Source organism: Eulemur rufifrons, chromosome 7 (assembly GCF_041146395.1).
Source record: "Eulemur rufifrons isolate Redbay chromosome 7, OSU_ERuf_1, whole genome shotgun sequence".
NCBI lineage: Eukaryota > Metazoa > Chordata > Mammalia > Primates > Lemuridae > Eulemur > Eulemur rufifrons.
In genome coordinates this window covers 229,901,095-229,928,693 of record NC_090989.1, presented here as the reverse complement: position 1 = coordinate 229,928,693, position 27,599 = coordinate 229,901,095, and the positions used below count along the sequence as shown (strand labels likewise).

General features: G+C 39.9%; 1 protein-coding gene across 2 annotated transcripts in view; it reads right to left on the bottom strand.

The window, feature by feature from the left end:
• The window catches only part of KDM4C (lysine demethylase 4C), a 355,559-nt gene that overhangs the window by 35,581 nt on the left and 292,379 nt on the right, over positions 1–27,599 (bottom strand). For both annotated transcript variants that reach the window (XM_069476472.1, XM_069476471.1), the window contains 2 exons: positions 21,321–21,506; positions 618–788 (listed from right to left, as the gene is read on the bottom strand). In XM_069476472.1, coding sequence (XP_069332573.1) covers positions 618–788; positions 21,321–21,506 — 357 coding nt within the window. The remainder of the gene's footprint in view (positions 1–617; positions 789–21,320; positions 21,507–27,599) is intronic.

Sequence of the window (27,599 nt, the reverse complement as noted above, 5' to 3'; positions counted from 1 at the left end):
AGCATAAAGAAAAACAAGTCATAAAGGAATTCAAATTTGCCATCACCTTATAACAGAAAAGGTGAATTTGCATATGCTATAGGTTGAATGTGTGCCCTCCAAAATTCAGGTGTTGCCAATGTGACAGTATTAAGAAGCAGGGCCTTTAAGAGGTGATTAGGGCATGAGAGCTACTCCCTCAAGAATGGGACCAAGGCCCCTCTGAAAGAGGCCACACCCCGCATTCAGCTAGCTTGCCACGTGAGGACACAGCAAGAAGGTCCTCAACAGAACAAGTGCCAGTGCCTAGATCTTGAACTTCCCATCCGCCATGACTGTAAGAAATAAATTTCTGTTCTTTATAAATTACCCAGTCTCAGATATTTTGTTGTAGCAGCACAAACAAATTAAGACAGCATTTACGTTTCTTGGCCAAATAGCATTTCTCACTCAAAAGAATTTGAGAAGACCAGCTAAAGTTCACCTGGATATTATTTAGAATGATGAAGGCTGTGTATCAAATGAATGAGCTACTCAAAAACACAAAAAAATATTTTTTTTTTTTCCTAAAGGATTCAGCTACTTTGATTTTTACAAAAAGTGCACTGGGTAGCAGGCACCCACGGAAACCTACTCACCACGATGTCCTCAGGAAACGTGTCTCTGCTGAAGGAGCCATCGTCAAACATGACCTCATAGAAGGTCTGCGATGTCACAGCCATCACTCTGCAGCTGTAGTACCGGGTGTTCCGATGTTTCGTGATGACTGTCTGGCCCACGGAGATGGCCTTCTCACAAGCCTTGGACTTCTAAAAGAGGAGACAGACAGAAAGGGAAGAAAAGGAATAAGAGAGAGGAAAGGAAAAGAAAGAATGCAAAATAAAAGAAATATTTATTTAGAAAACAACCATTGGTTTGGCTGAAATTTTAAAAAGACTTTTAACTTAATACTGAAGAATAATTTCAAACTTACAGAAAAGTTGCAAAAATACAAATAGTATATACACAACATTCATATGCCTTTTGACCCTTTACCCAGATTCATCTATCGTGTGTGTATAAATATATTCATATATGTACATGAGTCTGACCAGTCTGACCTATTGGACTGATCTCTACCTACAGAAAGCTAGGATTCATTAAACCCCAGTATTTTCTTGCAAGGATATTTAGAATGCTACTGGGAAATACAGTTTTGTCATCATTCAGATTCACAAGTCAATCAGAAGTTTTACTTTTTCCTCCTAAATTTCAAAAAAGCTAAAATACCTTGCAGATAATGTGCTGTGTTCTTTTTTATTCTGGAAACCTAAAGAAGACATTCCCAGAGAGTCATTCATTCATTCATTAATTTCGACAGTCATTTGTAGCTAGACGGTGGGCACCAAGTACCTGACCTGGTGTTAGAGATTCAAATACACAAAAATCACTTAGAATGGATTCCTGTTTCCTGGAACAGGCCCACAAAGGTATGTGCTACAAAGTCATCTCACAGGTGGCAAGACAGAAGACTGATGGGACACTGGACACTTCCCAACATACCATCTACAGCAGGACTCTGCATTCCTGGGTGTGCAACTGGCAGAATCAAGGCAGGAGGTCAACACAGCGCAGTGATGGGCATGAGCAAAGGCCCAGAGGCAGGAAACAGCCCCTTCTGGGTGGGAACTGTAAGAGCTAACAGCCCCTTCTGGGTGGGAACTGTAAGAGCTCTGGCTATTGTGTGGAAGGTAGGAGAAACTGTAGAAACAGCAAGGGCCCAGGGGTCAGGCTACTGTGGGCTTGGGGAGGGCAGGTTTTTTTTTGGTTTTTTTTGGAGACCAAATCTTGCTCTGTTACCTGTGCTAGAGTGCCATGGCATCAGCCTAGCTTACTGCAACTTCAAACTCCTGGGCTCAAGAGATCCTCCTGCCTCAGCCTCCCAAGTAGCTGGGACTATAGGCACACACCACCACACCCAGCTAATTTTTTCTACTTTTAGTAGAGACGGGGTCTCACCCTTGTTCAGGCTGGTCTGGAACTCCTGACCTCAAGGATCCTCCCGCCTCAGCTTCCCAGAGTGCTGGGATTACAGGCGTGAGCAGGGGTGCCCTGCCAAGGAGGGCAGTTCCTATGCCATCCTAGAGAGTCTGTGATCCCATAAGCCCAAGGAAGCCACTGAGGGGTTTAGGGGCAGAAGACAAGGGATCCAGGTCCGTATGACCACAGGCAGAGAAGGGGCTAGAGGGTGGAGCTTACTGCAACAGTACAGGTGGGAGATGAGAGCCTGCAGCAACGAACGGAGGACAAGGACGCTCGTGTTATGGATGGGGCAAGCCCCTCCCAACAAACATGTTCTAAGGGGCTCTTACTTATAGAGTGAGCTCTGTCATCTAGTTTTCCACATGCCTAACAAAAAAAAAAGAACGCTTTCCTCCTTGAAATCATTCCCCAATGACTGCTGAGTTGGTTGGGAAAATTTTCTGTACCTTTAGGTGTAGTTAGGTGTGTGAACATTTTGACAAAGCACAACAGTAAGCAGCCCATAGTGATTTAAATGCACTATGTTTGAAGTAAAAATCTTTAACAGCTAGGCAACAGTATATTACATATGCTAAAATAATTATCCAGTTTCCTACTTTATTCTCCCAACCATTCCCTTGAAATAAATCTAACCTTTCAGAGTGAAAGAACTCAGATGTAATAGTTAATATGAGTGAAGGCACAGTATGCAGAGTTATGTAGCTCCAAAACCGGGCCCATGACAGCTACTGAAGGTTGTACAGGTCACAAGTACCTCCAGGAGTTCACAGTCACAATGTATGTGGCACAATCAGTGGCCCAACTGATTCCGACAGGGGGACAAACAGGGCTTCATCTTAGCAGAACTTCCCTGCAGATGTTGCCTCTCTCTCTCCAACTAAAAAACACGCATGGGCAGAATTACAAGTACTGTATTCTACCATGATAGTAGTTCTTTAGTGTATATTTCATTAGAATTTGAATTTTAACAAAAATTGTCCTCAAAGAAGACAATATGGTTTGGATTTGAATTCTAAGCTCTGATTCTTACTAGCCGTGTGATCTTAGGGATGTTACTTAACCTTTGTCAGCTTCAGTTTGCTCATCTGTGGAAGGGCTAATACAGCAAAGGTTTGCTGTAAAATACGATGAAGTACGTAGAATACCTGGACTCACGGGCAGGAGGTTCTCAACAAATCTTAACTGGCTTCATTTTAAGAAACGGAGAGCACATCTGAGAACTCAGCCCCAGGTTAATAAACCACTCTTTCCTGTTGCACCTCAGTAACTGGCATGTATGACTGGGCAACACCCTGACTTCACACAGACGAGGCCCACTCCAGCCCCAAGTCACCACTGGAGAAGCAATCCAGGCACCTGCGCTTCACCGCATCCACTCCAGCAGCCTCAGACGCTTGTCAAACTTGGGAGCACAGCTATGGTCCCTAGGAGGGACGGCATAATGTGGTGTCCTCCCCTCATCCCCAGGGCTCCCAAGGCCTTTGATTACAACTCTCACCCTCATGACCTTTTCATTTACTGTCCCTCTACGACAGGTTAAATCCACGAGCCAGTGACAGGGCTTGTCTTTCTATCTGCAGCACCAAGCCCAGTGTCTGTAACACTGCTGCTGCCCGATGAACAAGGAATGAGTGAATGAATGGATAAATGAGGGGGTGAGTGAGCTAGTGAATGAACTCTGAGCATAGGCACAGATGCATGTTCAAAATGGAAGAGGAGTGATACTATTCATTCAATGTCCGGTAAAGGATAAAGAGAAGCAAAGGGACATTTTAGAAAGATGTTTCTCTTTCTTTGGGTGGGTGGGCATGCGTATGAGTAGGGGAAGAAAATAAAGACAGTTTATGGTGAAATTCACAGGGTCTGGAAAGTAGAAGAGGCCAGTCAGGGAAAAGAAAGCTGACACAGGCTTTGCAAGGAAAAGGCTGACTCTAGATCACAACCATTTTCTTCCTGCTTAGGACATGAAATGTATGCAGATTGGCTGGTTAGAAAGATGGCCAGCACACAAGTTAAATATATAACCTTCATCTAAATAGAAATTATTATAAGCTTCAAGCATGACCGTTTCATGAAGAATACTAAGGAAAACAGATTCTTTCATAATGCTCTTTTGATAGGATTCTGATTTATTTTTGCAGGAAAAATTTATTGACAAGCATACTTCATAACTGATAATACATCCTCAAAAATATTTCCTGTCAGAAAAGCCTAAGAATCTATTGATGTTAAGAACGTCATTTCTGATCAGAGAAGACAGACGTTATACCAGGGACTCCATCAGATTAAAGAAATGGCTGTGGTGTTTTGAAGGTTAGTGCACAAGCTAAGGCTGTGAAAGTTGACTTTTCCTTAACATGAACTAAGCAGAAACAAACAAACAGTGGCTGAAATAAACACATACTTCATTTAAAGAAATGCTAGAGCCAATCAGAGACAATGGGGATGTAAAGATGTTAAGTAAGAAAATGTTACAGACATTCCACAAATGCATAAAGAGCTCCTGGGAAACAATAACATAGCTAGAGTTTTCAATATATGCCCACATATATGAGTTTATTCAATTCTCCTGATAATGGTGTGAGGTAGTTGTCCTTTTGAATAAATAGATGACGTAACTGAGATACAAAGTCAAGTGACTTTCCAAGCTCCTAGGGCCGGTGAGAGGTGGTCCAGAGGTGGTCTAGAGCAATACCATGAGTGCTTGGTACTGTCAACCAGGAGAAGGAAACATGGAAGGAAATCAGAGAAGAAATAAAACCAACCAAGAAGCAGGACTAATGGAATTCAAGCAAGGAGTTGCCTAAAGAAGTTATACTTTTTCTTTTTTAACTTCCATTTATTGAATACCTCCTCTGTTCTAGATACCTGTTGACACACTTCCCATATAAGAATTTATTTAGGCCGGGCGCGGTGGCTCACGCCTGTAATCCTAGCACTCTGGGAGGCCGAGGCGGGTGGATCGCTCAAGGTCAGGAGTTCGAGACCAGCCTGAGCAATGAGCGAGACCTCGTCTCTACTAAAAATAGAAAGAAGTTATCTGGCCAACTAAAATATATATATAAAAAAAAAAAAAAAAAATTAGCCGGGCATGGTGGCGCATGCCTGTAGTCCCAGCTACTCGGGAGGCTGAGGCAGTAGGATTGCTTAAGCCCAGGCGTTTGAGGTTGCTGTGAGCTAGGCTGACGCCACGGCACTCACTCTAGCCTGGGCAACAAAGCGACACTCTGTCTCAAAAAAAAAAAAAAAAAAAAAAAAAGAATTTATTTAATTTCCCCAATATACCAAGAGCTGGATTAGCAACTTGGATTTGGAGCATATCTGGTGATGAAAATGTAGAATGTATAATTGTCTATGCTCTTAAGTTTCACATATATACACAGATGCGTGCACGCACACACACAGCGGTAAATTGCAAAACTGCTTAGAAATCTTCACTCCTTGTCTCCACATTCTTTGCAATGTGACTTTGCAGTTTGCCACATCAAAGCCTGAAATTTATTTCCTACCTTTTGAATCTGGGCTAGACTGTGGCTTAGCTTGCTTTGGCTATAAGAATACAGCAGAAATAATGGTATACCAATTCCAAGCCTTTTGTTCAAGAGGCCTTGTAGATTTCTGCTTTCTCTCCAGGGGCCTTAGAATCCGCAGCGTGAGCAAACCCAAGTTTGTGGCAGAGGAGAGAGCACACCGACCACAGGCCCTACACATGTGAGAGCCCAGTCAAGACCAGGCGAGCTGTTCGGCAGCTGACCACAATGCATGAGGCAGCACAGCCAAGCCGAGCCCAAATTGATGATCCACAGAATCATTAAATAGTTATCACTGGCTTACTCCACTAAGTTTTGTGATGGTTTGTTATTAACACAGGTATATATGCCTAGATAAAAGGAATACTGAGAAAAAAATATACTAAAATGTTACCAATATATATTAATAACTGGCTAATGGGATTTATTTTCTTCTTTACTTCTCTGTATTTTCCATTGATTATGTATTTCTTTAATAATTACTGAAAGCACTGTATATAATAAAATAGAAGAGTCCTTGCAAGTTTTAAAAATTCCTTAAATAACAATCAATCCATGTATAGTCAGAACTATTTAATTGGGATGCTACAAAAAAAGCTGACCAAACTATTTAGTAACAAAAGATCATCTTCAACATTTATCCTTCAGTTCAGTAATATGATGTAAGAAAGACTTGAGAAAATGAGCATTTTGTAAAGAGGAATGATACATAAATTGGGTTATAAAATTTCATCTGACTTAGCCATAGCTCATATTTAGGGCAAATGTGATGTAACAAAAATGCACCTCACTTTGTTCTTAATAATCACCATTGACTCCTAGGACATGTTTCAATCAAATAAACAGATTTTATCTTCAGGTTTGGGAATAACGAAATATTATATTAAGGAAAAGAAAATCTCATCAAGTTTTTTGGGAATTCATTACTATTACTGTCCTTCCCATCACACTAAGCCACCTCTAAGGGACAGAACCAATAATAAGATTCAGTTGTCCAAATGTAGAAGAGTTTTCTCTTCACTGATACTATGTGGCGTTTAATCAGGTGTAGGCTGGAAATTAAACAGGCCCTTCTTACAAAGCTCTCTTAACTTTCCTAAGGCTCTACCAATGTTGAAATAAATGGTCAAACTTCAGAGAATATACGGCTAATTACCAAGGATTATAACCTGAAGAAGAAGGAAAAGATGTTCCTAATATCTGGACTGGCTTATCAAAAACACACGAACATCTGATGGGCTGATTCCAAAATTTAAAGCCAGCTTTGACAAAACCCGATGAGAAAATCATCATTGCTTACCTGATGAACACGCTATAGCAGTGAACTCTGAGCCCCAGTGCCAAGAACCAGCTGTCAATTAATGCAAAGAGAAAGAGCAATACAAGGATGGATCTGGAGTGAAAAGAGTGGCATTTAAATAAGCAATTACTAAGTGCTCATTACAAATAAGGCACATACTTAGGTGCCAAAAATAAAAGAATGAGAGAGTCCCTTCTCTATAATAGCTCACAGACTAGTAGGGTAGACAGACATGGATGATCATAATGTGAGATATTACAACAGCTCAGATGAGGGAAAGATAGGGTCCTCCAGGGAAGGAAGCACACAGGAAAATATCTGAACCAGGCCTGAGGCTGCCAGGAAGCCCATATTCACAAAACTCAGGAAGGCCACTAGAGAGTAGAATGTTCGGTGCCACAGACCCCTTGGCTACCCCGTGAAGCCTGCAGGCCCCTACTCAGAACAATGTTTTTATATGCATAAAATAAACACACCAGGTTACAAAAAAATAAAAACAATTATATTGAAATAATATTAGAAAAATAAATATGCTTCTTTAATAATGCATTAAGTAGTAATATCTAGAGGCAATTCTAATAACTATTAATATCCTAATTTCAAAATTGTGATGAGTATAAATATTTTGAAATCTTTGTTAAAATGGTAATATGATTTCTATTGTAGACAGACTCACAAAAACTGCAAATACCACCTCTGCCTATGCTCAAAACTGAAGGAATTGTTAAATTCTTACTAGAGTTTAGTGAAAGAAAATTATAATTTTTTTCCATCTTCTAACAACAATTTTTTCTTGATGGCAATATAAAAATTTTATCTGGAATATTTAAAAGCACAACAGTCAACCTTTTAACAACAGCCTTATAAAAATGACAACAATGCTATTTATAGGGTGCTTGTATATACTGTCAATAAAAGAACAGTAGTGAAAGTAAAGTCAGTGAAGGCATCTCGTGAAGGGTTAAGTTATGAAGGCTAAAATGGGTAATCTTTTGGGACTTAGCCTGACACAGGCATCTAACTGAAATACTAGGAGTAGGCTATATACCAAATTCTCAAATACCTGTTTCTCCCCATTGAGTTTTTGACAAAGAACAGAGAGCAGTTAACTTCCACGGCAAGAGCTCAGAGGGAAGGAGTTCTGAGTGGCAGAATGAGGGAAGATCCCTCTGTTTGCATTCTCCTACCAGACCTGGCACGGCTGCCTGTGTTCAACCTCGAAGGAGGGTCACCCAAAGTCTGATGAGATGAGTTATGGGCAGAAATGTCATCTTGGGAAAATTCTTGACCGGGTTCTCCATCTACACAGTGATGTTAATGGAGGGTATACATCCAAATACAGTAATGTCTGTAGAAGCTCACAGAGCCAGCAAGGCAGAACAGGTGAAGAAACCAAACTAAGTAACTTAGCCAATGAACAGTTCAAAAAACACATTTCCACTTGTATTGAATGACTCTTTCACCTTTTCAACTTTGTTATTTCTCTATGAAATAATAACCTGTCAGATATTATTATTGTATTTTTCCAAAGTATCTATCTTATAAAAATTTCTACAGGGGTTGGAGTAAATAAATTAATACAAACTATTATTCTTTTATCAAACTTATGCAGAAGTCACTCATCTAAATTGCCTTGTGATAATAAAAGCTTTCTTTGTAAAATTACAAGACCTAGGCAAAAATCCTCTACCCAGAAAACCTAACCCCCTGGGGCTTCTTGAAGAAATAATTGCTCTTACAGCACAAATGCACATGCAGACTCATAAAAGTGTCACAAGTATTTAACTTTCTACAAGTCTGTTTGTTCACGTGTACTTTTATTTCTCATGGGTTTTTAACTACAAACATATAATACAGTGGGAAATGGTGGAAAGCAGTTTCCCAGCAGATTTAAGGTCTTATTCACTTAAATGTCTGTAGAAGTATAACAAATATGCTGCAGTAGATACTGAGAAAAAGCTAATTTTTTTCTATCTGACTCATGAGTTCACCTCAGATGTAGTGGTCCTGTTTGGTAAGTGGACTGGGGAGACAGAACCATCTTTAGATACAGCTGAGGATTTGCTTCACTGTGTTAATGTAGGAACTTAGCAACAGGCAGGGACCACCTACTACCTATTCTATAGTGAACAGTAAGCAACTTACTTCATAGAAAGTGGAGGTGAGAGCTCACATTAGTTACACTGGCAGGGCTGGCAGTGGCCCACTGTCAAGCTGAAACCTGACACGAGCTTCTCCTAGAGTCACACCTGATTTTACCAGTTGCTAGAGAACAAGTGAATCCCCAGATGCCCGGCCCCAGAAGCTCTGCCTTGGGCTTTTTTAATTTCAAGAGTTGTTCAGTGTTCTTGGGTGGCAACAGTAAAATTTGGGAAGAATAATAGATTTAACACAATTCCAATTATTAACAGCAAGATGTGTGTGTGTGTATGTCTGTGTGGAGAAATTAACAAGCTGAAACTACAATTTATATGAAAATGCAAGGGACCTAAAATACTCAAAGCAATCTTGAAAAAAAAAAGAACAAAGTTGGAGGACTTAAAATTTGGAGGAAATAAAATGAGAAGGAAAAGCATTTATTCAACAATAAAATAATGTGACAATTTATTTTAGATGACTTCTGATGGGACATTTTCAACAGGGAGAAACTAGAGACATAGGGTATCACTATATAGTACTCTTGCCTATAAGGATCTTTGCCTCCCAATTACAGTTGGTGAATGTGTTAAACATACCTGAAATAGATACAAAAATTTTCGTAACAAAACAAGGTAACCCAAAACAAAACAGACTAATTAATTTAACAGGTTTTCTGTACCACCAAGAAGGGAGCCTAGGCAAATCATGAAACCACATAAGCTTATCCAAGTCATAGTCTCAAGTTAGAAAAATGACTACTGAAACAGCACAGTCTAAATGAAATGCCATGTGTTCTGACTCTGAAGACCTGGAAGTGCTATCACTTTTGAAAACTGTTGAATCTCTCTGAAGTTCAATTTCATCATCTGCAAAATGGGTACAATCCCAATACCTACCAGGTCACTGTGAGAATCAAATGAGATGAGGCACTATATGTGAAAGCACACGGTGAATTATAAAAGACACTATACAAATGTTGGCTATTACTACACTTTTATAACCCTTGTCTGCATTAAAACACTCCCCCCAACAAAGGAGGGTGATCCAATTAAACAAGAGACAAAATTAGGGTAGAAGAGCCAATTGTGTCTATAAAGACACGCTCTTTATATAAGAGAGAATGAGAGACAGAGAGAGAGAGAACATAAATTTCCTAGGTTTCTTTGGATTTCAGAAGTAGCCAAAGGGAACACCGGAAGGAAAATCAGCCAAAGGCTTTCTACTGTCCATCCCCATCACATCCATAGCACGAGCAGTGCAGATTCTGCCTATCTTGCCAATGCTAATAAAAGGGGATAAATCTACGAAGTCTTTAAAGTCCATTATTAATCAAGCAAACTAACATCTGTCAGTTTGTCTGGTGTTAACTGAGTGAATCTATGTACCAGGCACTGTGCTTGAAAGGCGGGTGTATGGGTTCGAGTGTGAGCAGGAAGGGAAGAACTGGCAGGTGCTGTGGCACTAACGCTTCCTTCCCAGCCTCCCTCCCATTCTCTACGACCTAAGGTTAATCTCTGTGGTCCATATAACCTTAGTTAAAACGACTTTCTTGGTAGCTAGTAAGGACACTGCTTTGTTCTCCAAATATGTAATAAAGATGAAAATGATAGCAGATTTCTAAGTATAATTTTTTTATACTTTTTAATTGAAAATTAAATATAAGGATTTATAAACTCTGTATTTCCTTCTAATTTCTATGAAATGTATGGGGAAAGGCGACAAACTTAACCAAAAGGCCTACTACTAACTCAGGGAGGGACAGTCAAAATGGAAAATAACTCATTAGGGTGTCTGATGCTCACAGGGAAGAGGGTTTCACTTCTCCCTGCCCCTGCCCCAAGCAAAAGCTTCTGAGTGCCAGGTCAGCCCAGTGATGGCTGAGAGAGAAATTAAAATGTAGAAACGAATTTTCTTACATTTCTTCAGACACTGCTCTATAATTTCGCTGACCCACTACAACCAGCATGGGATGAAAAGACAAGAGAGGACGTGGGATGCCTTACGAAGAAATAACAAGCCAACTTCAGATAAGCAATGGTCAAGAAACTACCCATTTTGGCTGGAAAGGGAAGAAGTATCAACTTGCCCGTGAGAAATGTGTGAGAGCCGAGGGTTCAGATATCCCACGGAAGGGCAGGACAAAGAAGCTGGGGCATCCTCCAGGCTAACTGGCTTCCTGCCAGGAAGCTTCATGAAACCTTTCGAGTTAATCCGGAGTTTTGTGTATCATGTTTGTTGAAAGTGGGCATAGAATGTAGACCTGCAGAGTAGCCGTTTAGATAGAAATGTTGGAAGTTATTAATAAGTCATTTAATTGCCTTTTCTATTGCTTGTGGTTAATATTCTTAAAATTATACTTTCAATACATTTTGTCAATATCTATGGATTTCATTATGACTATGGCATCTAATTACTGTTTTCTAAATGAAGGAATTGAAAATCTTGCCTCTTATGCTTTATAAAATGTTGGAATGTCCAATACCCTTTGTTGTTGTGTGTCTGTTGACACATTCCAGTTATATTTTTCTACTGTATCCATGGTGCTTGACTCTAATCCTAATGTTAAAATATGGGATTAGTGTCACTATTTAATATTCTTAACAAGCTATCAGATGATACTGCATGTCTTAATTATTTTTAAAGAGTACAAATTGCTGAAAAGCTTAAAATCCTGGGAACTGAGAAATTGATTCTAAAAAAAAGTGATCAAGCATTTTATATGAAAACACACCTTATTACCTATGCTAAAAAAATGTAGCCAGACAACTGGCCCTTGGAGTGGAAAACTTGATTTTCCGCAGTACTTTGGTCCTTGAAGTTGCCAGGTATCAAGTGTCCCAGGTAACTACTTCTCATTGCAGGGGGCCCCCAGAGATCCTAGGTCTGCTGATGGCCGTCCTGGTCCCACAGTGCACTTCGTGGAGGAAAATGACGGAGCCAAGTAGGAAACACATCACTGACAAGTCTCTCCTGTGGATTCTCATGAGTCTGCTTTTGTGATAAGAACCAAACACCTATGCCAAGATGCAGATTTTTTTTCTTGAGTTTTTCTTTTTTAAATCAGGAGCAATTTACAGAAGGACAGAATAAAAAGTTCAGGTGAGTATTCCTTCCTATGAAGGTACATCATTCCACATAGAACTAAAACCATATTTTGAGAGAGAGGAAAACTATTTTTATAAAAGTTCTATTTTGTTACAAAAGCAATCAAGTTAATGGTTTTTTATTTTCTTTTAGAAATACCAAAACATCACTATTAACAAGTTTTTATTCTAGCATATGAAAAATTTATTAATGAAAAATGCTGACATATTACTGCGATTATTTATAACCAAACAGAAGTGTTAATTCCCTTTATTCCAGATAATTTTTAAAACTTTATCAATTTTTAGTAATTTCTCCATACACCTATATACATTTCAGAGCAGGTAAAAGTGCTTGAGTTTCTGTCCTTGAAGGTAACAAGACTTATGAACATGAATCCTCAGCTCGTAAGCACAATGTCAAGTATTTCCAGAATAAAGCAAATTAGTATAGCTGTAGAAAGATTTTCCAAATTGCTTCCCAAATTAGAGTTTAGTATCATGAAAATAGGCCATAAAGGCTCCCTGTCCAGAAAAATAAAGAATATTAGCAGCAGCCCCTCTCCTCTGAATATGTTTTATATTGAATAATATGAAATTGCTGATATTCAACCAATTCTAACCTAAAAAACAGCAATTTCATATGTTAATCCTGGTGTGTCATCTGATCTCACATCAGTACATATCAGGGATTTAAGATCTGGCTAATTTTCTCAATGAGCCTCAGCATGATTCAGAATGGTAAGCAGGAATGTGAATTTGGGACTGCCTGATGCCAAGGCTGTTTTGACTCCACCACACTCCTAAACACTGGCAACTCCTGAACCTACCTAGTACAATGACACTTCAGTATGAGAATTATCAGAGAAGTAACCGTCCTCCGAAGTTAATTTCCCAGACTTTTGAGATTTATCAACATAATAGAAGCTCATCAAATGCCTAAGAAATAGATTATTTTTCGTTAGCACAAATAGTCTAGAGTTCAACCATTTTTTTTTTTTTTTTTTTTTTAAGAGAGATAGAGGTCTCTCTACGTTGTCCAGGCTGGACTCAAACTCCTGGGGTCAAGTGATCCTCCTGCCTCAGCTTCCCGAGTAACTAGGACTACAGGCACCTGCCCCCAAACCTGGTTCACAGTAATCTTTCCAAAATTATTTTAAACTTTCTTGCCTTCTTTACCAGAGTATGCTGAGGCTGCTGTAAGCACAGGCGCTTGCTGCAGCCCTCCCTCAGCCTTGTCTACCAACAGAGAGCACAGCACGGACGAGAGAGGCTTTAGCCCCTCCTATGGAAATGGCTAAAGAAACAGCAGTAGGAAAGCAAATTGAGGGGTACTGAATAGAGCTCAAAAATTTGAAATGGGATATATTTAATTTTCTTAACAAAATTAAAAAAGGCTCTATATTTACTGGCTTAACCTGATAAAATGAATTAAGGGAAAGATTGGTTCCAAATGTAAATATTCTGAAAGGTCTGTACTAAATATTTCTCCTCCTAGGCAAATCTGACCTTAACTTTCTGTCATCTGGGATAAATGGACTGAAATATCAATAAAACACTTCTATTGGCAGGAGGAGGGTGAGGAATCTCTTTTTAAAAATGTATTAAATGTTAGATTTAGGAATATTGATCAGATTCAGGTTGGAATCACTATAGCATTTTTTTAAAAATCCTTGCTAACAATTCTTTACTCCATACCTTTGCTTTGGTCAGAATTCTCTCTGTTTTTCAGTAATATTGGTGCAAATTCCACAAGCAATTCAGAAAAAAACTTATGTGGAAGAAACAAAATACACACAAATACCTAATAATTACATGCACATCTGAGAAGAAAGAGTACAGTTGGTCATAACAAACTCATTGAACAGAAAGTTAGTAATATCCAAATTGTTAAAGGAAACAACAGCCGAAACAATTCCATTACCAATGAAACACAAAGACACCTAGGACCTGGGAGATACGGATGAAGGTTTGTGGAAATGATACCATTCAGCTCACTGTTAGGTGAGCATTAGCTAAAGTTTAGTTCCCTTTATGAAAAGGATGGAAGAGGATTTGAGCTCCAGACTAAGTGAGGGAAAATGAAAAGGACGGATTCAACTCACAGCTGCGTTTGATGTATCAACCCTACTGGAGCTAAGGTCACAGGCATTAGGAGGCCACACTGCAAGCAGGCCAAACTCTTAATTATTTCTCAATTAACTGCTGGCCTCTTGGAGTCCTCTCTCTCCCTTCCCCACTACATCTGATTTACCAAGGCCTGTAAGTCTCCCTCCAAAGTGTGTCCAGAATCAAGACCCTTCACCTCGTGCGCAGGACATGGGCGCCGTGGAAACCCAGCCCCCACTTCTCACTGGCACTGCAGCATCGCTTCCTGCATCTCTTCAGTCCCTTCCGCTCGCTAACCCAGCTTCCTGAGTTTTTCGTCTGATTTTAAAATCTTGGGATGAGGTCAGGGTTTCTGAGGTTTGTACCCCACTCTCATCCCTTCTTCAATATGTTTAAGAACTGTCCTCAAAGGAATTGTGAATTTTGCTCCTAAATAAAGGGAGCTAAGTGCCTTCTTGGCACAGCAGGCCAGCGTGTCAATATCATAATCTGAAGAAAAGGAGCTAAGGAACAGAGGGCACCCTCTGGAAGAGGTTGTGAGCCATGATCAGGGGCCCTAGCACGAGAGAGATAAGAAGGTGGTGGGACAAACCCACGCCCTACCCCCAATTCCCAAAACATACACAGCCCATGAAAAGTTAAGAGGATTTTCAAGAAAACATCAAAATATTTTATTTGTCTGAAAAGCACAAAGTCTGAGGTACAGATGTCTGAATCACACTGTAAGGTCCCATAGGTCTGATGATTTTATCACACTTCACGCCCTGTATTTTCAGTTACTTCAGTGTTCCTCTGGAGGAAGGTAAGGATTTTTTTTTTTCTTTTTAGATACAAGGTGCTGAAGTGATGCTTGAAAGTAGGATCTTTTGGACCTACAAGTGGTGGAGCTACTTCCATGGCACTTGACCCCATGGTTCCAACAAAAAAAAGAAGAAAAAAATGAAGACATCTAAAATTTTTATTAACACCACAATTTAAACATATGTAGTGTAAAAACATACAGTGTGACACATGAACAGATGACTTCGTGGACTAAGTAAAATAGATATCACCTATGAAAGGAAAAATTACATTAATAAGCCCTCAAATTAGGGCCATATAAAAATAAACTTATTAAAGACAGAGGAAAAATGGACAAATAAACATGAACTCTGGACCGTTTGAAAAAAATATCACTTGTCTGCTCTGTCACTGAAGTGGCCCCAGCACTAAATTAGCCAGTGCTCATGTGAAACAAAACATGGTAATGTACACCCTTCATGACAAATTTGGTCTCTGATACAGCTCTCATATAAAGAACTTGGGCTCCTTGATGAATCACTGATTCCAAGTTTGGTACAATAGAAACCAAGATGAGTTTGGCATTTCCTGCTGAGAAAAAACCAAAGATGATTTGAAAGGTGTCTGGAAGTGATTTTAAATTAGGAAAAAAAGAAGTTACCTGGAAGAGGCACCAGATATTCAAACTGGGACAAGAGCATCAAGAAGAAAATCACAGTCAACTGGCACTCACTGGGTTTATGAAAGGGTATAAACCACGACGATGCTCAAAAGAGTCCAACAATAAAAAGTATAGCTAAGCAAAATCCTACCCACTGATGTAACTTAACGGAATGCTGCTTAATTACAAAAACACAACTGTATGACCACCCATCTCGGGTCCAGAGGGCATAATATGGTGAGATGCACCATGCAGATACGATAAACTATAATTCTGGCCTTCAACCCAAAAGGCCTATTGAAACTAACTGAATTGAAATGTATAAACCAGAATCCAGGTAGATGCTTGGAAAACAGGTTTTCTAAACTTCCAGATAGTTGGAAAGAGATATTGTTCAGGTAGCCATCCGGGAACAGATTCTACTTTCTTCCCCTAGTTGAACATGTGGACCTCGATTTTGGTTTAAGAACTAAGATACTTTCATTTTATAAAAATTTTAATAAATAGAAAACATGGATAATAAGTTTTCCTGAAAGAGTCCCAAATATAAAAGCCTGTGGTACAGAAAAAATAAGTCTTTAGTTTCAGATCTGGCAACACCCTACACACAGCCAACTGCATATGCCCATTAGTGAACTAGTAGCCAGCCAAAAGTTTGCTATGATAAGTTGCATTCACTTTCACCCTATTTGGTAAACCTACTTCTGCTACAATTCTATATCCTTGGCTAAATAAATGAGAATCTTATGGTGGGAGTAAGTGTTTGGGCTTTCTCCCTATCAATCCTTAATCAACCTGAAACATGCCTACCCTTTCATAATTAATGAATTCATATAAAAGTATACTGATTTCTTAATTATTTTTGTCATTTAAGTCTTTTCTCAATAATGGATACTGAAAGTGTAATACGGCATACAATGTTCTTCCATGATAAGAACTACTATTCTAGGGTTTAGAATTTAGGGGCATTGATCAACTGTTTTGCATACTGTCGAGGCCTAGAGATGATTTTGCATATTTAGAGAAGTTTTTATTCTTGGTAGTGATGAGAGGCATCCCCACCCATTATCATTCCCAGATTAGTTACACAAGCGTGGGTTAACCAGAGGAGCTGTCTTGCTCCGAGCCCTTCATCGGATCCTGTGCACTTGCAGCGTCCCCTCCTGCCTTGAACCCCTGCATAGCGATGACAGGGAAGGGGCTGTAACACAGCTGGCCTGGGGAGCTGGCCTGCAGACACAACGGCTGGAAAAAGGAACCAGCGTGTGCGATGAGTGCCAGAATAGAACACGCAGGACAGCAGAATAACACGATCCGGACAATCTTCCAGAGTGGGAGGTACCAGCTCAGAAGCCACCATACCCCCTGCTCTCCATTATGCACACAAACATCACTGCCCCAAAATATGGTGCACGTGTAAAATATCTACAACACACTTGACATAAAAGATGCACAAGGAACAGTAGTTTTCTTTCCTCTCCACTAATGCCATTTCATAGAATTAATTATTTCAACAAATTTATACCAAGCAGCTCCTATGGATGGCCAAGTGCTAGCTACTAGAAATAGAAAGACAAAAAATAAACAAACAAAACAAAAACTCCCTGTCCTTAAGAAGCCTATGATCTAGTTAAAATATTAAAGAAAAAAAATATACAAAACAGCAAAAATAAATTGACCAACACTGTTTTCTCTACAAAAGTTCTTCCTCTTTTTTGAATAGGTATCTGTCTCCATGTTAAACAGCCATGACTTCTAAATTTTCTAAAACTGTGAAGGAAACTAATTCTTCAAATGTCATATTTTTCTAGAGCAGAGGGTATTACGAATAAACAGAATGTACCTCATACAAGATATTGTATACAGAGGTCATGTTCATTGCCATGAATTGATGTATAAACTGCAAGTGATTCTGGTGTCCCTACACAGAATATATGGACTATTCTAATCTAATACAAAGGTTTACTAAGTAACTTGCTTGGAAAACAATCTGTGCATGCCATCTTTCTCAGCTCTGTTGTCCTCTGTTATTCAGGTATCCTTCTACTGGGCACCTGTCTAGTTTTACTCAGAAGTCAGGAGGTGGTCTCTGTGGTGGCTATATTTTGCCAGAAGTATACAGTTTACATGCAGCTCATTGTTCACTTCAGAGAAGGAATATGTTTTCAAGACTTCCAGTTTTAAAACTATTTTACTATTTATTGTGTTCTTTGTCTTTTCCTTATAAACATCTGTGAAACATTCAAATAAATGGGTTAGGAATATGCCCAAATGGAACCTTCAGAAGCAGAACCTTCAGAAAACAGGTCGCATCGGATCATGGCAAGGGTGGTAAAGCACAGAGCATGACTACACACAAACACGTGCGTCCATACTAATGTGCACACATGAATAAGACCTTACATTTGAAAGACAGCAGGTGCCACTCAAAAGATGTCTTTGACAAAAACATTGGCAAATACATACTAAAATTTAGGTTAAAATAACCGGGATCAGCTATGTACTTAATCTGTTACATATTCGTTTCCATCTTTAAGAATTTTTAAGCTGCCTATTTTTTTTTTTTTTCAAAATCTGGCTTTTCTAATTAAAATATATGCTAACTGCTTGATGGGATAGTCAATTATAAAAAAAAATCAGATGAGGCCAGGTATGGTGGCTCACACCTGTAATCCTAGCACTCTGGGAGGCTGAGGCGGGAGGATTGCTTGAGCTCAGGAGTTTGAGACCAGCCTGAGCAAGAGCGAGACCCCGTCTCTTGTAAAAATAGCAAAATTTAGTCCCAGCTACTTGGGAGGCTGAGGCAGGAGCACTGCTTGAGTCCAGGAGCTTGAGGTTGCAGTGGGCTATGATGATGCCACTGCACTTTACCCAGGGCAACAGAGTGAGACTCTGCCACACACAAAAAGAATCAGATGAATGTTTATACAATTATCCAGGATGATTTTACACCCAAGCTCAATAAAATTGAATAAACTGGTATACTTAAAATAATTTATGATACTAAAGTGAGTAAAAATGGAGATCCTATTGAAGCCCCAGTAGGCTTATTTCACCCAAATTGTACAGGCATCCTCCTCTAGGCTGTAAAACAACTAGGTCAGGTTGCCAAGTTACCCTGAACTTTATTTCATAGTTTTCACTGCTGTGATACAGCAATTGCTCATTACTCTCAAATAATCAAGGCATGGTTGAGAATACAGACAAATTATAGTTTCTGCTATAAGGAGCATATCTTCTAGCTTTCGCAGTTTACACATCTGTGAATATTTGAGTGAATTTCAACTTTTCTGTGCTTGAAAAGGAAAGAACATTTCATGCAATAGGGATGAGTACAATGCTCTTAACCAAAGTTGCCAGATTCTATAAATTCCTTCTGGGTAGTTGCCAAAAGTTTTGGGGAGGAATCCATACTTGGAGTCTAACTGAAGAATGGATAAGTAATAGCTACCAGAAATATATTTCAGAAATAATACAGTGCTCACAAGTGCCTCTGCTTAAAGAACTTAGCAAAGGCAATTTATGAACAGCGCAATTTTTCCCTCATAAGGAAAAGCTGCCGCATGTAATATTGTAAATTATAAGATGATTTCCGCACTCTTTACAAAGTGTACCAAGCTTAAAGTGGATCTGCAGGGGATAGCAGTTTCTAAATCACCTCAAAGTCAAATATTTTCTTTTTCATCATCATTTATGAAACACATTAGTAACCTAAACCTGACTGAACCACACATCAGAGTTAAGAGGAATGAGGTCCTGATTAAACACCTGGATCACTTTAATAGCAACTTCAATATAATCATCAGTAACCACAGAGCTCTGGACTATTAAAATGGTAATGTATGGTCCCAAGCAAAGCTTTAGATGAACACCTCTAGAACCATTTGAGGTTTGGGGCTTGGAATTCAACAAATAATAGAGTAGGAGCTGAGAAGGCACTTACATTCCAGCACCTGCCTCTCATTAACTCCATCCATTAGGGCAAGAATTGAATCTCTCTGATGTTAGGCTTCTTATATTTGAAACAGGAAAAATACTACTCATATGACCCAGTTCATACAAGATTGTAGCACCACCAGCAGCAGCAACAGCAGAAGTAGAAGAAATAATAGGAATAGAACTTTCACTTTTTGAGTGCTTACTCTGTGCTGTGAACTGAAAACAACATGGTGAGGTGGGATCCTATTTTTTATAGACGAGGATGCTGAGGCTCAGAGATAAAAATGTGCACAAGGTTGCACAATCTGTCACTGGCAGAATCTAAGTGGGAACACAAACTACTCTGACTTCAAAGGTCATGACCTTGTTCACATTTCAAAACGCATTCACATGGATCATGTAAGGAGATAATGCTATTGCCTACTCACTGTAAATGGCAGAGCTCCACAGTAATGTAGTGTGTTATTACTATAATTTTTTAAAAGTTGCTAAAATGTATTTTCTACTAAATACATAATACTATTCTTAGCAACAGCACATCAACTCAAGAAACTAAGGAAAAGGCACGAATGAAGATGCAACTGGAGACCTAAAACAAAAGAAAAATATGGAAAATAAAATGGATGTGACAGTTGGTGACATCACTTTGTACATTTGTGCATTCACACACATCTGCACACAGTCCCAACCCACAAATGTCAAATATCTCTCAAGATGCCAATGGAAACTGCTGAAACCATTACAAAGAGTTGGGAGATTTGCTGTGTATGGCTCCACGAGCCAATACTGACAACTTGGCAGGCTGCTCACAAGAGGTTATGAGAGACATAGGACAAGCATGTTAGGTTGCTAATAGCCTGTGGCCAAGTCTCCCAGGGATAACAAAGAACAGCAAGTTAGCAAAGCTGAGCATCTATAGAATGCCTTAACCTTTTATTTGGTAGCCAAAAATAATTATGGTGAACTGGAAAGCTAACAAAGACATATGACTATCTCTACATAATTTTTCTTAGCATTTAAAACAGAGAAAAGATTTCATTCATCGAGGACAGGTAAACTGAATTATGGTTCAATTCACATGTTATTTGGTTGCAAACACTCTTTTCCCAGAAATAAATTCAGTCCTGAGTGAAATGGAAAAGGAAAAAAAAAATTGATCTCTATACTTCTCTTCTACATTTCTCTGTTTTTATGAGATTGTCGTCACTCCTTCCAGAGCCTCCATGCTGCCGTCACCTAACCCATCCCAGGCAGCAAGGCCCCCAAGGTTTGCGGCCATCCTTTCTCTCCCTTTACTGTGTTGCTGCTCTTTGTTTCTTCTGTTAAGGGAGGAGATGAATAAAACCTCAAAGCCACAGTGTGCAGTTGCATAGATCGTTTACTGCATAATTTCAGGTGGTGCTTCTCACACTGTTTCCCTCTCAAAAATGATCTCACTCTCACCCTGGATATGTGTAGCACACAATCTATACAACTGTACTCAGCAGCCCTGGATACAGATCCAAAACCAAAACAGGTATAAAGAGTTTTATTCATTCATCTCTTCTTTCACTCATTCAACTCAATAAATATTTGTTGTGTCTAGTGTGCACCAGACACTCAGAGGTCCTGTGCAAATACTAGTAAATAATAATGTACAATCCATGCCCTCAAGGAACCCTTAATCTAGACGCGTCAACAATGGATAACATTACAGAGTAAAGCATGCTAGGCCTAGAGATGTACAGGGGAGAATCCAGATGCAGTCTCAGCATTGGGGAAGGGAGAGCACGCCTTACCACATTTGGGTTGAGCTTATGTCGAAAGCACGTGATGTTCACCACGTATGGCCAATCGTCGGGCTCCATAAGCACTCCAGCGGCATGGGCACACGTAACATGGAAGGAGGCCGGGCAGCGCCCATAGGAACACTGGATGCAGGCTCCAGAGACCTTCTTAACCCGGTGTCTGCAGAAGATGCATTTCTGGGAGGTTAAAAAGAGAAGAACATGAACTAAAACTCTGTAACCCAGCCAATTTCCATAATTCACAGAATAATAGCTATTAGAGAAGAAAAAAACTGATTACATCAACAAGTCCTGACCCTCTAGGGGCCCTAGTGGCGAGAGCATCTGTGGCAATATAATCTGCTTACTTTAAAGGAAACACACTTCTGTGGTCACATACTACCAAACATATGTTTAAATACTTCTAGTAGTTACGAAAGCCAAACTCTTTTGCACATGCTCCGCCAGGTACAGAGCTCAGGAAAAGGCCTCAAGGGTGCTCTTGTAAATCATCCATGAATGCAAAAGCTACTTCTGTTTTACCTCCTACATAGCATGTCTTTCTGTACTCTAAGAGGTAGAATATGGTTTGGAGCACATTCCTAAATTAGACGAAGTCTTCAGAAACACCCAAATAGCATACAGATGGGCTAAGTTTTCCATTGACAGGGATAAATAAAGTGTTAAATGGTCCAATGTAGGATCTAGGGGCTCAAGTGTTTAATAATCCAAATCTGAACCCTTCATGACTGACAAAAAAATATGCCTTCCAAAGTGAGAAAATTGAAAATCACCCTAAAGGGCATAATTTTGTTGAATGTCTATAGTTGATGATGCCTGGTGAAGAGAAAATGAATATAAAAGCAGCAATAATGATTATCACAATTTGAAAATTAAATTGCACACAATTAGCCCTAAACATTATCAGTGCATTTGTTATGAGATGGGGAAAATCAAACAGCTTCACTAAATATAAGATTTGTGTACTAATATGTAAGGTTTAGGAATATATGGTTGTAGAACAACATAGAGTCAGGATTGGAAAGCAGATGAAACGATGATCAAAAAGTTCAATTTTTCATTCCTAATGGTAAAAAAGTTCTGCAATCTGATCAAATGTTGGTGCAACTGCTCTTCTTTTGTAGGTACGTTTTCCTTCCTGGGACAAAAAAAGGTACTTAAACTCATTGCCTTTTGGGAATTGTAGTATTTTATCACAAACCTGTACACTTAACTTGTAAGTCTTCTTTGTCCGCACATCTGATCAGCAACTCAGTCTTATAGATTCTGTCCCTTAATCTTACTCCGATCTCTCCCTACCCATCAGTACCAACTGCCACTGCCTCCGCCCATGGTGTCTTGCCCAGCATAGTAATAGCCTCCTAACTTGTGTCTCCATATTTTATTTTATTCCATTTCAATTCATCTTCCCTTGGGCTGCCAGAGTGATCTCTTTACAACATAAATCCCATGTCACCACCACCTGGCTTCACATATTAATGGCTTCTCCTTATCTCCAAGTCATTCAAAACAAAGAAACAGCATGAGATGGAAGAGCAAAGATTCATGTTCTACTTGAGCAGTGTTATTTCTCACTAGTCCCTATAAGGGACCTATACTCCAGGCACTTACTGACTTCCCTATACATCCAGATTCAGTGTACAATTAAGCATTTTTAAATGGAAGTTGGAGATGTGGCTTAGCTGATTCAGAAATTACACATACACAGACACACATACATACATACACACACACAGAGGTGCTTGGGAGGTGAGGGGAGAGGGAGATTGTGTGAGAGAGAGAGAGAGAGAACTAAAACAAGACCCATCATAAGATGCATAAAAGCATTATTAATATCTTAGCACCTATCTCTTTGGCAATCTTAGAGGTCAGTGTTTGAATAAGTTTATTAGCGACTGACAGATGTATGAAAAGTAGAATTGTTTCTTATTTTCCTAATTAGAGCGGATCTTTTAAGAGTAGGACAGAGTGTTGAGATTTAGCTAATTAAAGAATTGGTCCCCCCCGCCCCCAGCCTCTGCCACCATTAACTTCCTCATTACACAGAGGCCCTCCAAAACGGGGGCAGGGGATAGAGACAATATACTTAAGCCCCGACAGGATTCGATCCTTGGTATCTAAGAAGGGCTATGCCCTCTACCAGGAGTAACAGAAGTAGTAATGTCTAAGGCTAGAACCACAATGTGCTTGGAGTCAACCTAACTGTACACTATCGTATTTCGATGCTTTGGAAGATATTTATTCTTAGAGTTGAAGAGTTTGACTTAAACACCACACAGGTTCTTCGAGAGACAGAGAAGCTCACAGAACCTATCAGGGGAGTCATCCTGAATGTATCCTGTAGTACAGTCCGTGTAGTATTTCTGACCTCCATTTTCGTTTGCTGGCAGCTAAACCAGTTTTTCTCCACAGTGGCCGAAACACCTGTGGCAACTGGACACCTAACCATGTCAGGGCTACAGAATCTAATCCAGTAGATGAAAGACATCTAAGACAAATGAGACACTTCTTAACAATGTTATATGGAATAAGTGCTATGAAAGCAGTAGGGACAAAATTCTCTATGGAACTAGAATAGCTGCTGCAATGAGTCATGCTTGGGGACAACAGAAAGAAGTAAGGCTTTAAGAAAAGCAAAGACTGATTTGGACCAATATGGTGCACTCGCCCCTTCTACCACTGATCCAGCTGCAAACCCTTAATAAATATGAAACCATAATAGCACTGACAACCAAGAAAGACTGCCATCAGAGGACCACAAATGTGTGGAATTCCTAGACCAGGGGAAACCAACAGAATGAGATCAACAGAGAAACCAAAGTAGATGAGCACTAAGCCAAAATAAGAACAGGCAAAGGATACCAAAGGAGCAAGAACAGCTCTCAGCCCATAGGTCTCAAAGCTACCCCAAACCAAGAATGCACAATTAAAAGAAGAGCAGACCCTGGGTCAACATGAGGTAATTACTCTAAAACAGTGCCACTCAAGAGTGCTTTTAACACGATGTTTCTGAAGATTCTTATACATACTTAGATTTATTTGGTAAGTACTGTTGTAGACAGCTGAATTAGTTAAGGTTATCCCTAACCCTGGCCTACAGAGACACTGATAATTTTGCCTTCAGAATGAAGTCTTGAGACTTGCTAGAAAAACAAAGTGAAGAGTACGGCAGGCAGAGCTTCTACCTCATATGGAGTTAAGGCTGGAGAGGGAAGTAGAAAAAAACCTAAGTTAACTCCCAACCTCCTCAAGATAAATGGAGTTTTTGTATTAAAATATATAATAAATTTAAAAAATAAAATTAAAAAGTGTGTGTTTGGTGGGGAGGTAAACGAAAGAGGAGAGTAGGAGAGCACTGGACTCCAGGGAGCCGACTGCCCAGCACAAAGCTATCAGTAGGTACCCCTGAGGGGACAGTCCTGGCAAGGCCAGTGCCGAGAATGGAGTGGCTCTGGCCCGTTCCCAGGGTTTCAGTACGTCTGGGGTGAGGCTGGTGAATCTGCATTTCTGCCACATTCCCAGTGACGCCGATGCTGCTGGTCCAGGGCTCACACTTTGAGAACCACTAGGTTAGAGGGTTAAAAAGGTAAAAGATGTCACTTATTCTGAAAGCCTCCTGTATAAGGGAATTCAGGAAGTACAACGGGTTTTTTTCACCTATTCGTCAACGTCAAGGGCCGAGAGAATCCTCAAGCAGGCATGATTTATAAAGCACTGTACTTTCTTGGGGGACTGGATTTCCATACTTATTCTAGTGGCATAGGCCATTAAGGCTACTAATGGATTGAGGAAGTAATGAGGTATCTGGCAGTGAGGCTTTGTGTATCATTAGATTTCCTTGAGCATCCGCCTGGCAAAGGGCATCAAGAAATGATGAGATGTGAAGGAGCTGGAGATTCAAAGCACATCTGCTTCCCTTTTTGTTCCTGTTAATATGATTTGTGATACAATTTTGTTGTTGTTTTGCCAGTTTTATGATTCTTTTTTCTTCCATAAATAGGTAATTCCAAAATAGGCACAAATGCTTTTTAATTATTGTTTCCTTATCAAACAAGTTACAAGCTAATGATAATGATACAACAGCTAATTCCTTTTTCTTTTAGCTCTCCCAAGACACTTTTTCCAGGCACTACATGGCAAGCTTACATGCACAACTCAAACGGGGAATTGTTTGGGCTCAATAGACATCACTATTGTTTTGCTGCAAGCAAGTGAGAGGACTGAGGCTTTTCCTTTTCCTCCAAGTCCTTAAACACAGATTTATAGCAGAATCTTTTTGTTCTTAACACTACTTGTAAGATTTATGTTCTGCTCATCAGTATTCATTAAGTCAATCACTCATGTGCCAATACTGACCAGCGCTGAGGGATACTGCTAGAATGAAATCTGAATTCTACAGCAAGGAGTGCACAGTCTACCCGGGCAGACACGTAACAATGTGGCCAGAATGGAAAGTAGAATGTAACAACTGCTACAACTGCCAACTTCCTTTTCAGGCGGAAAAGAGAGAAGAGTGAATTAATACCAAGAGCAATGTTTACCCAGTGAGATAAAGAGTGGCTGGGGAGGGAAGGACAAGGGCGACACTGAAAAGCAAAGGCTCCCCCAGTACACTGATGCTGCAGGGCTTGGGCTGCTTTGTGGGAGGCAGCAATTAATATGCAGCCTCACCGCACACATAAAAGGATATGGTAAAACACAATTTGGTGTAAAATGCAACAGCTCATAACATAGTAAGTCCTCTGCTCCTCCTCCCCAAAAAAGTTATTTTTTAGGCACTCGGGGTTATGGCTCATGATGCCAAGTGTGTTGAATTAAATCCTTATTTATGATAGGTATCAGAAGCCATTTATCTCATCGCATTTTGTTTGGTGAGAGTCACCCTGCAAAAGGTGAGAAAGCTAAGAAAAAGTCAAGTAGCAGGCTAAAAGGGAAAGGGCCACAGGGATGAGCTCAGCTAGACCAAGAGACAGCGCTAGAAAAATGGACAGAGGTGGCTGGGGATCAGATATAAGGCTACATTTATTCAAAACAAGGCTAAAGAGTCATTGTTGGCACTGAGAAAATATTAAATAAGAATCACAAAAGAATTCTAAAACTAGAAAGGCCATAGCAGTTCAGACATAAACTGACAAATTAACAAATGACTTTTGAAAAGTACTACTTCAATAGCACTGTCATACTTTGTTTTATTTGGGATTAACAGATAACGCCACAAGGAAGATCACCAAGTATGAATCCTTTTGGAAACACCTTTTAATCCAAGCACTGGTACACTGGCTGCACAAACTGGGTACCTAATGAATATCAATTACCTAAATGAATGTTTCCTTATTACAATGTATTAATTCATTCTTTCAGCCATTTCTATACTAATTAAATATCTTCTATATAAAATGCATTTTGCAAAATGCAAAGGGAGATACAAAAATCAAAAAGATACAATCCTTGTATTTGAGGAGCTTAATCTGGTATGTGAAGATAGTTGTAACAAAAGCTTTGCAGCAATAATCACAATGGGAAAGAAGCAGCCCCGCTGGGTTTAGGAGAGCGAGTGGGACGAGCAGAGCCAAGGTGAGGGCAGCACGTGAGCCTTGGCTGGTGACTACCCAGCACTCACACCAATCCACTGAGCAGACCTGTAAGAGCAGCAAGAGAGGATAAGCTTCACAGCAGCCACTTAAGGTACACCAAATACAGGATAAGGAAGCAGGTATGGTTCTGCTTTGACAGTTCAGGTCACAAGGAACCCATCAAGTGGCAGGAGAGTGCAGGCAGGTCACCTGGGCACCACTCTGAATGAGGGCCAGGTGTCTGCAAGTCCAGACATAGTTGGGTGAGTTCCATCCTGCTGGCTCCAAAGAACTCATAATAAAGTAAAAATGGGGTTCTCCAAAGTTTCCTGTAATTAATTTCTTGGCATTCGGATGTGGCATGCAGTGCTTCTGCATCAGGTCAGGCACTGCATTGGAGAGTTACTGGAGGACACCTTGCACGCTGGCTGGGACACAGGACTTGCCACATACTCGGAAAAGCTGTCCAACAGGGTTTTAGAGGACTAGGAAAGCCAACAAAAGGAGGTAGACTTTGAGCTTAACCTCAAAGACTAGCAGGCTTTAGTCCCTGCATATAGAGTGGCATGAAGAAGGAGAAAGGACATTCTAGATGGAAGTAATAAAACTCAGAAGTAGAAAAACATGAGCAAAACTGAGTCAAAAAATGAGAGCACAGTCAAGATGACAGGCTAAAAACATGGGATCTTGGAAGATC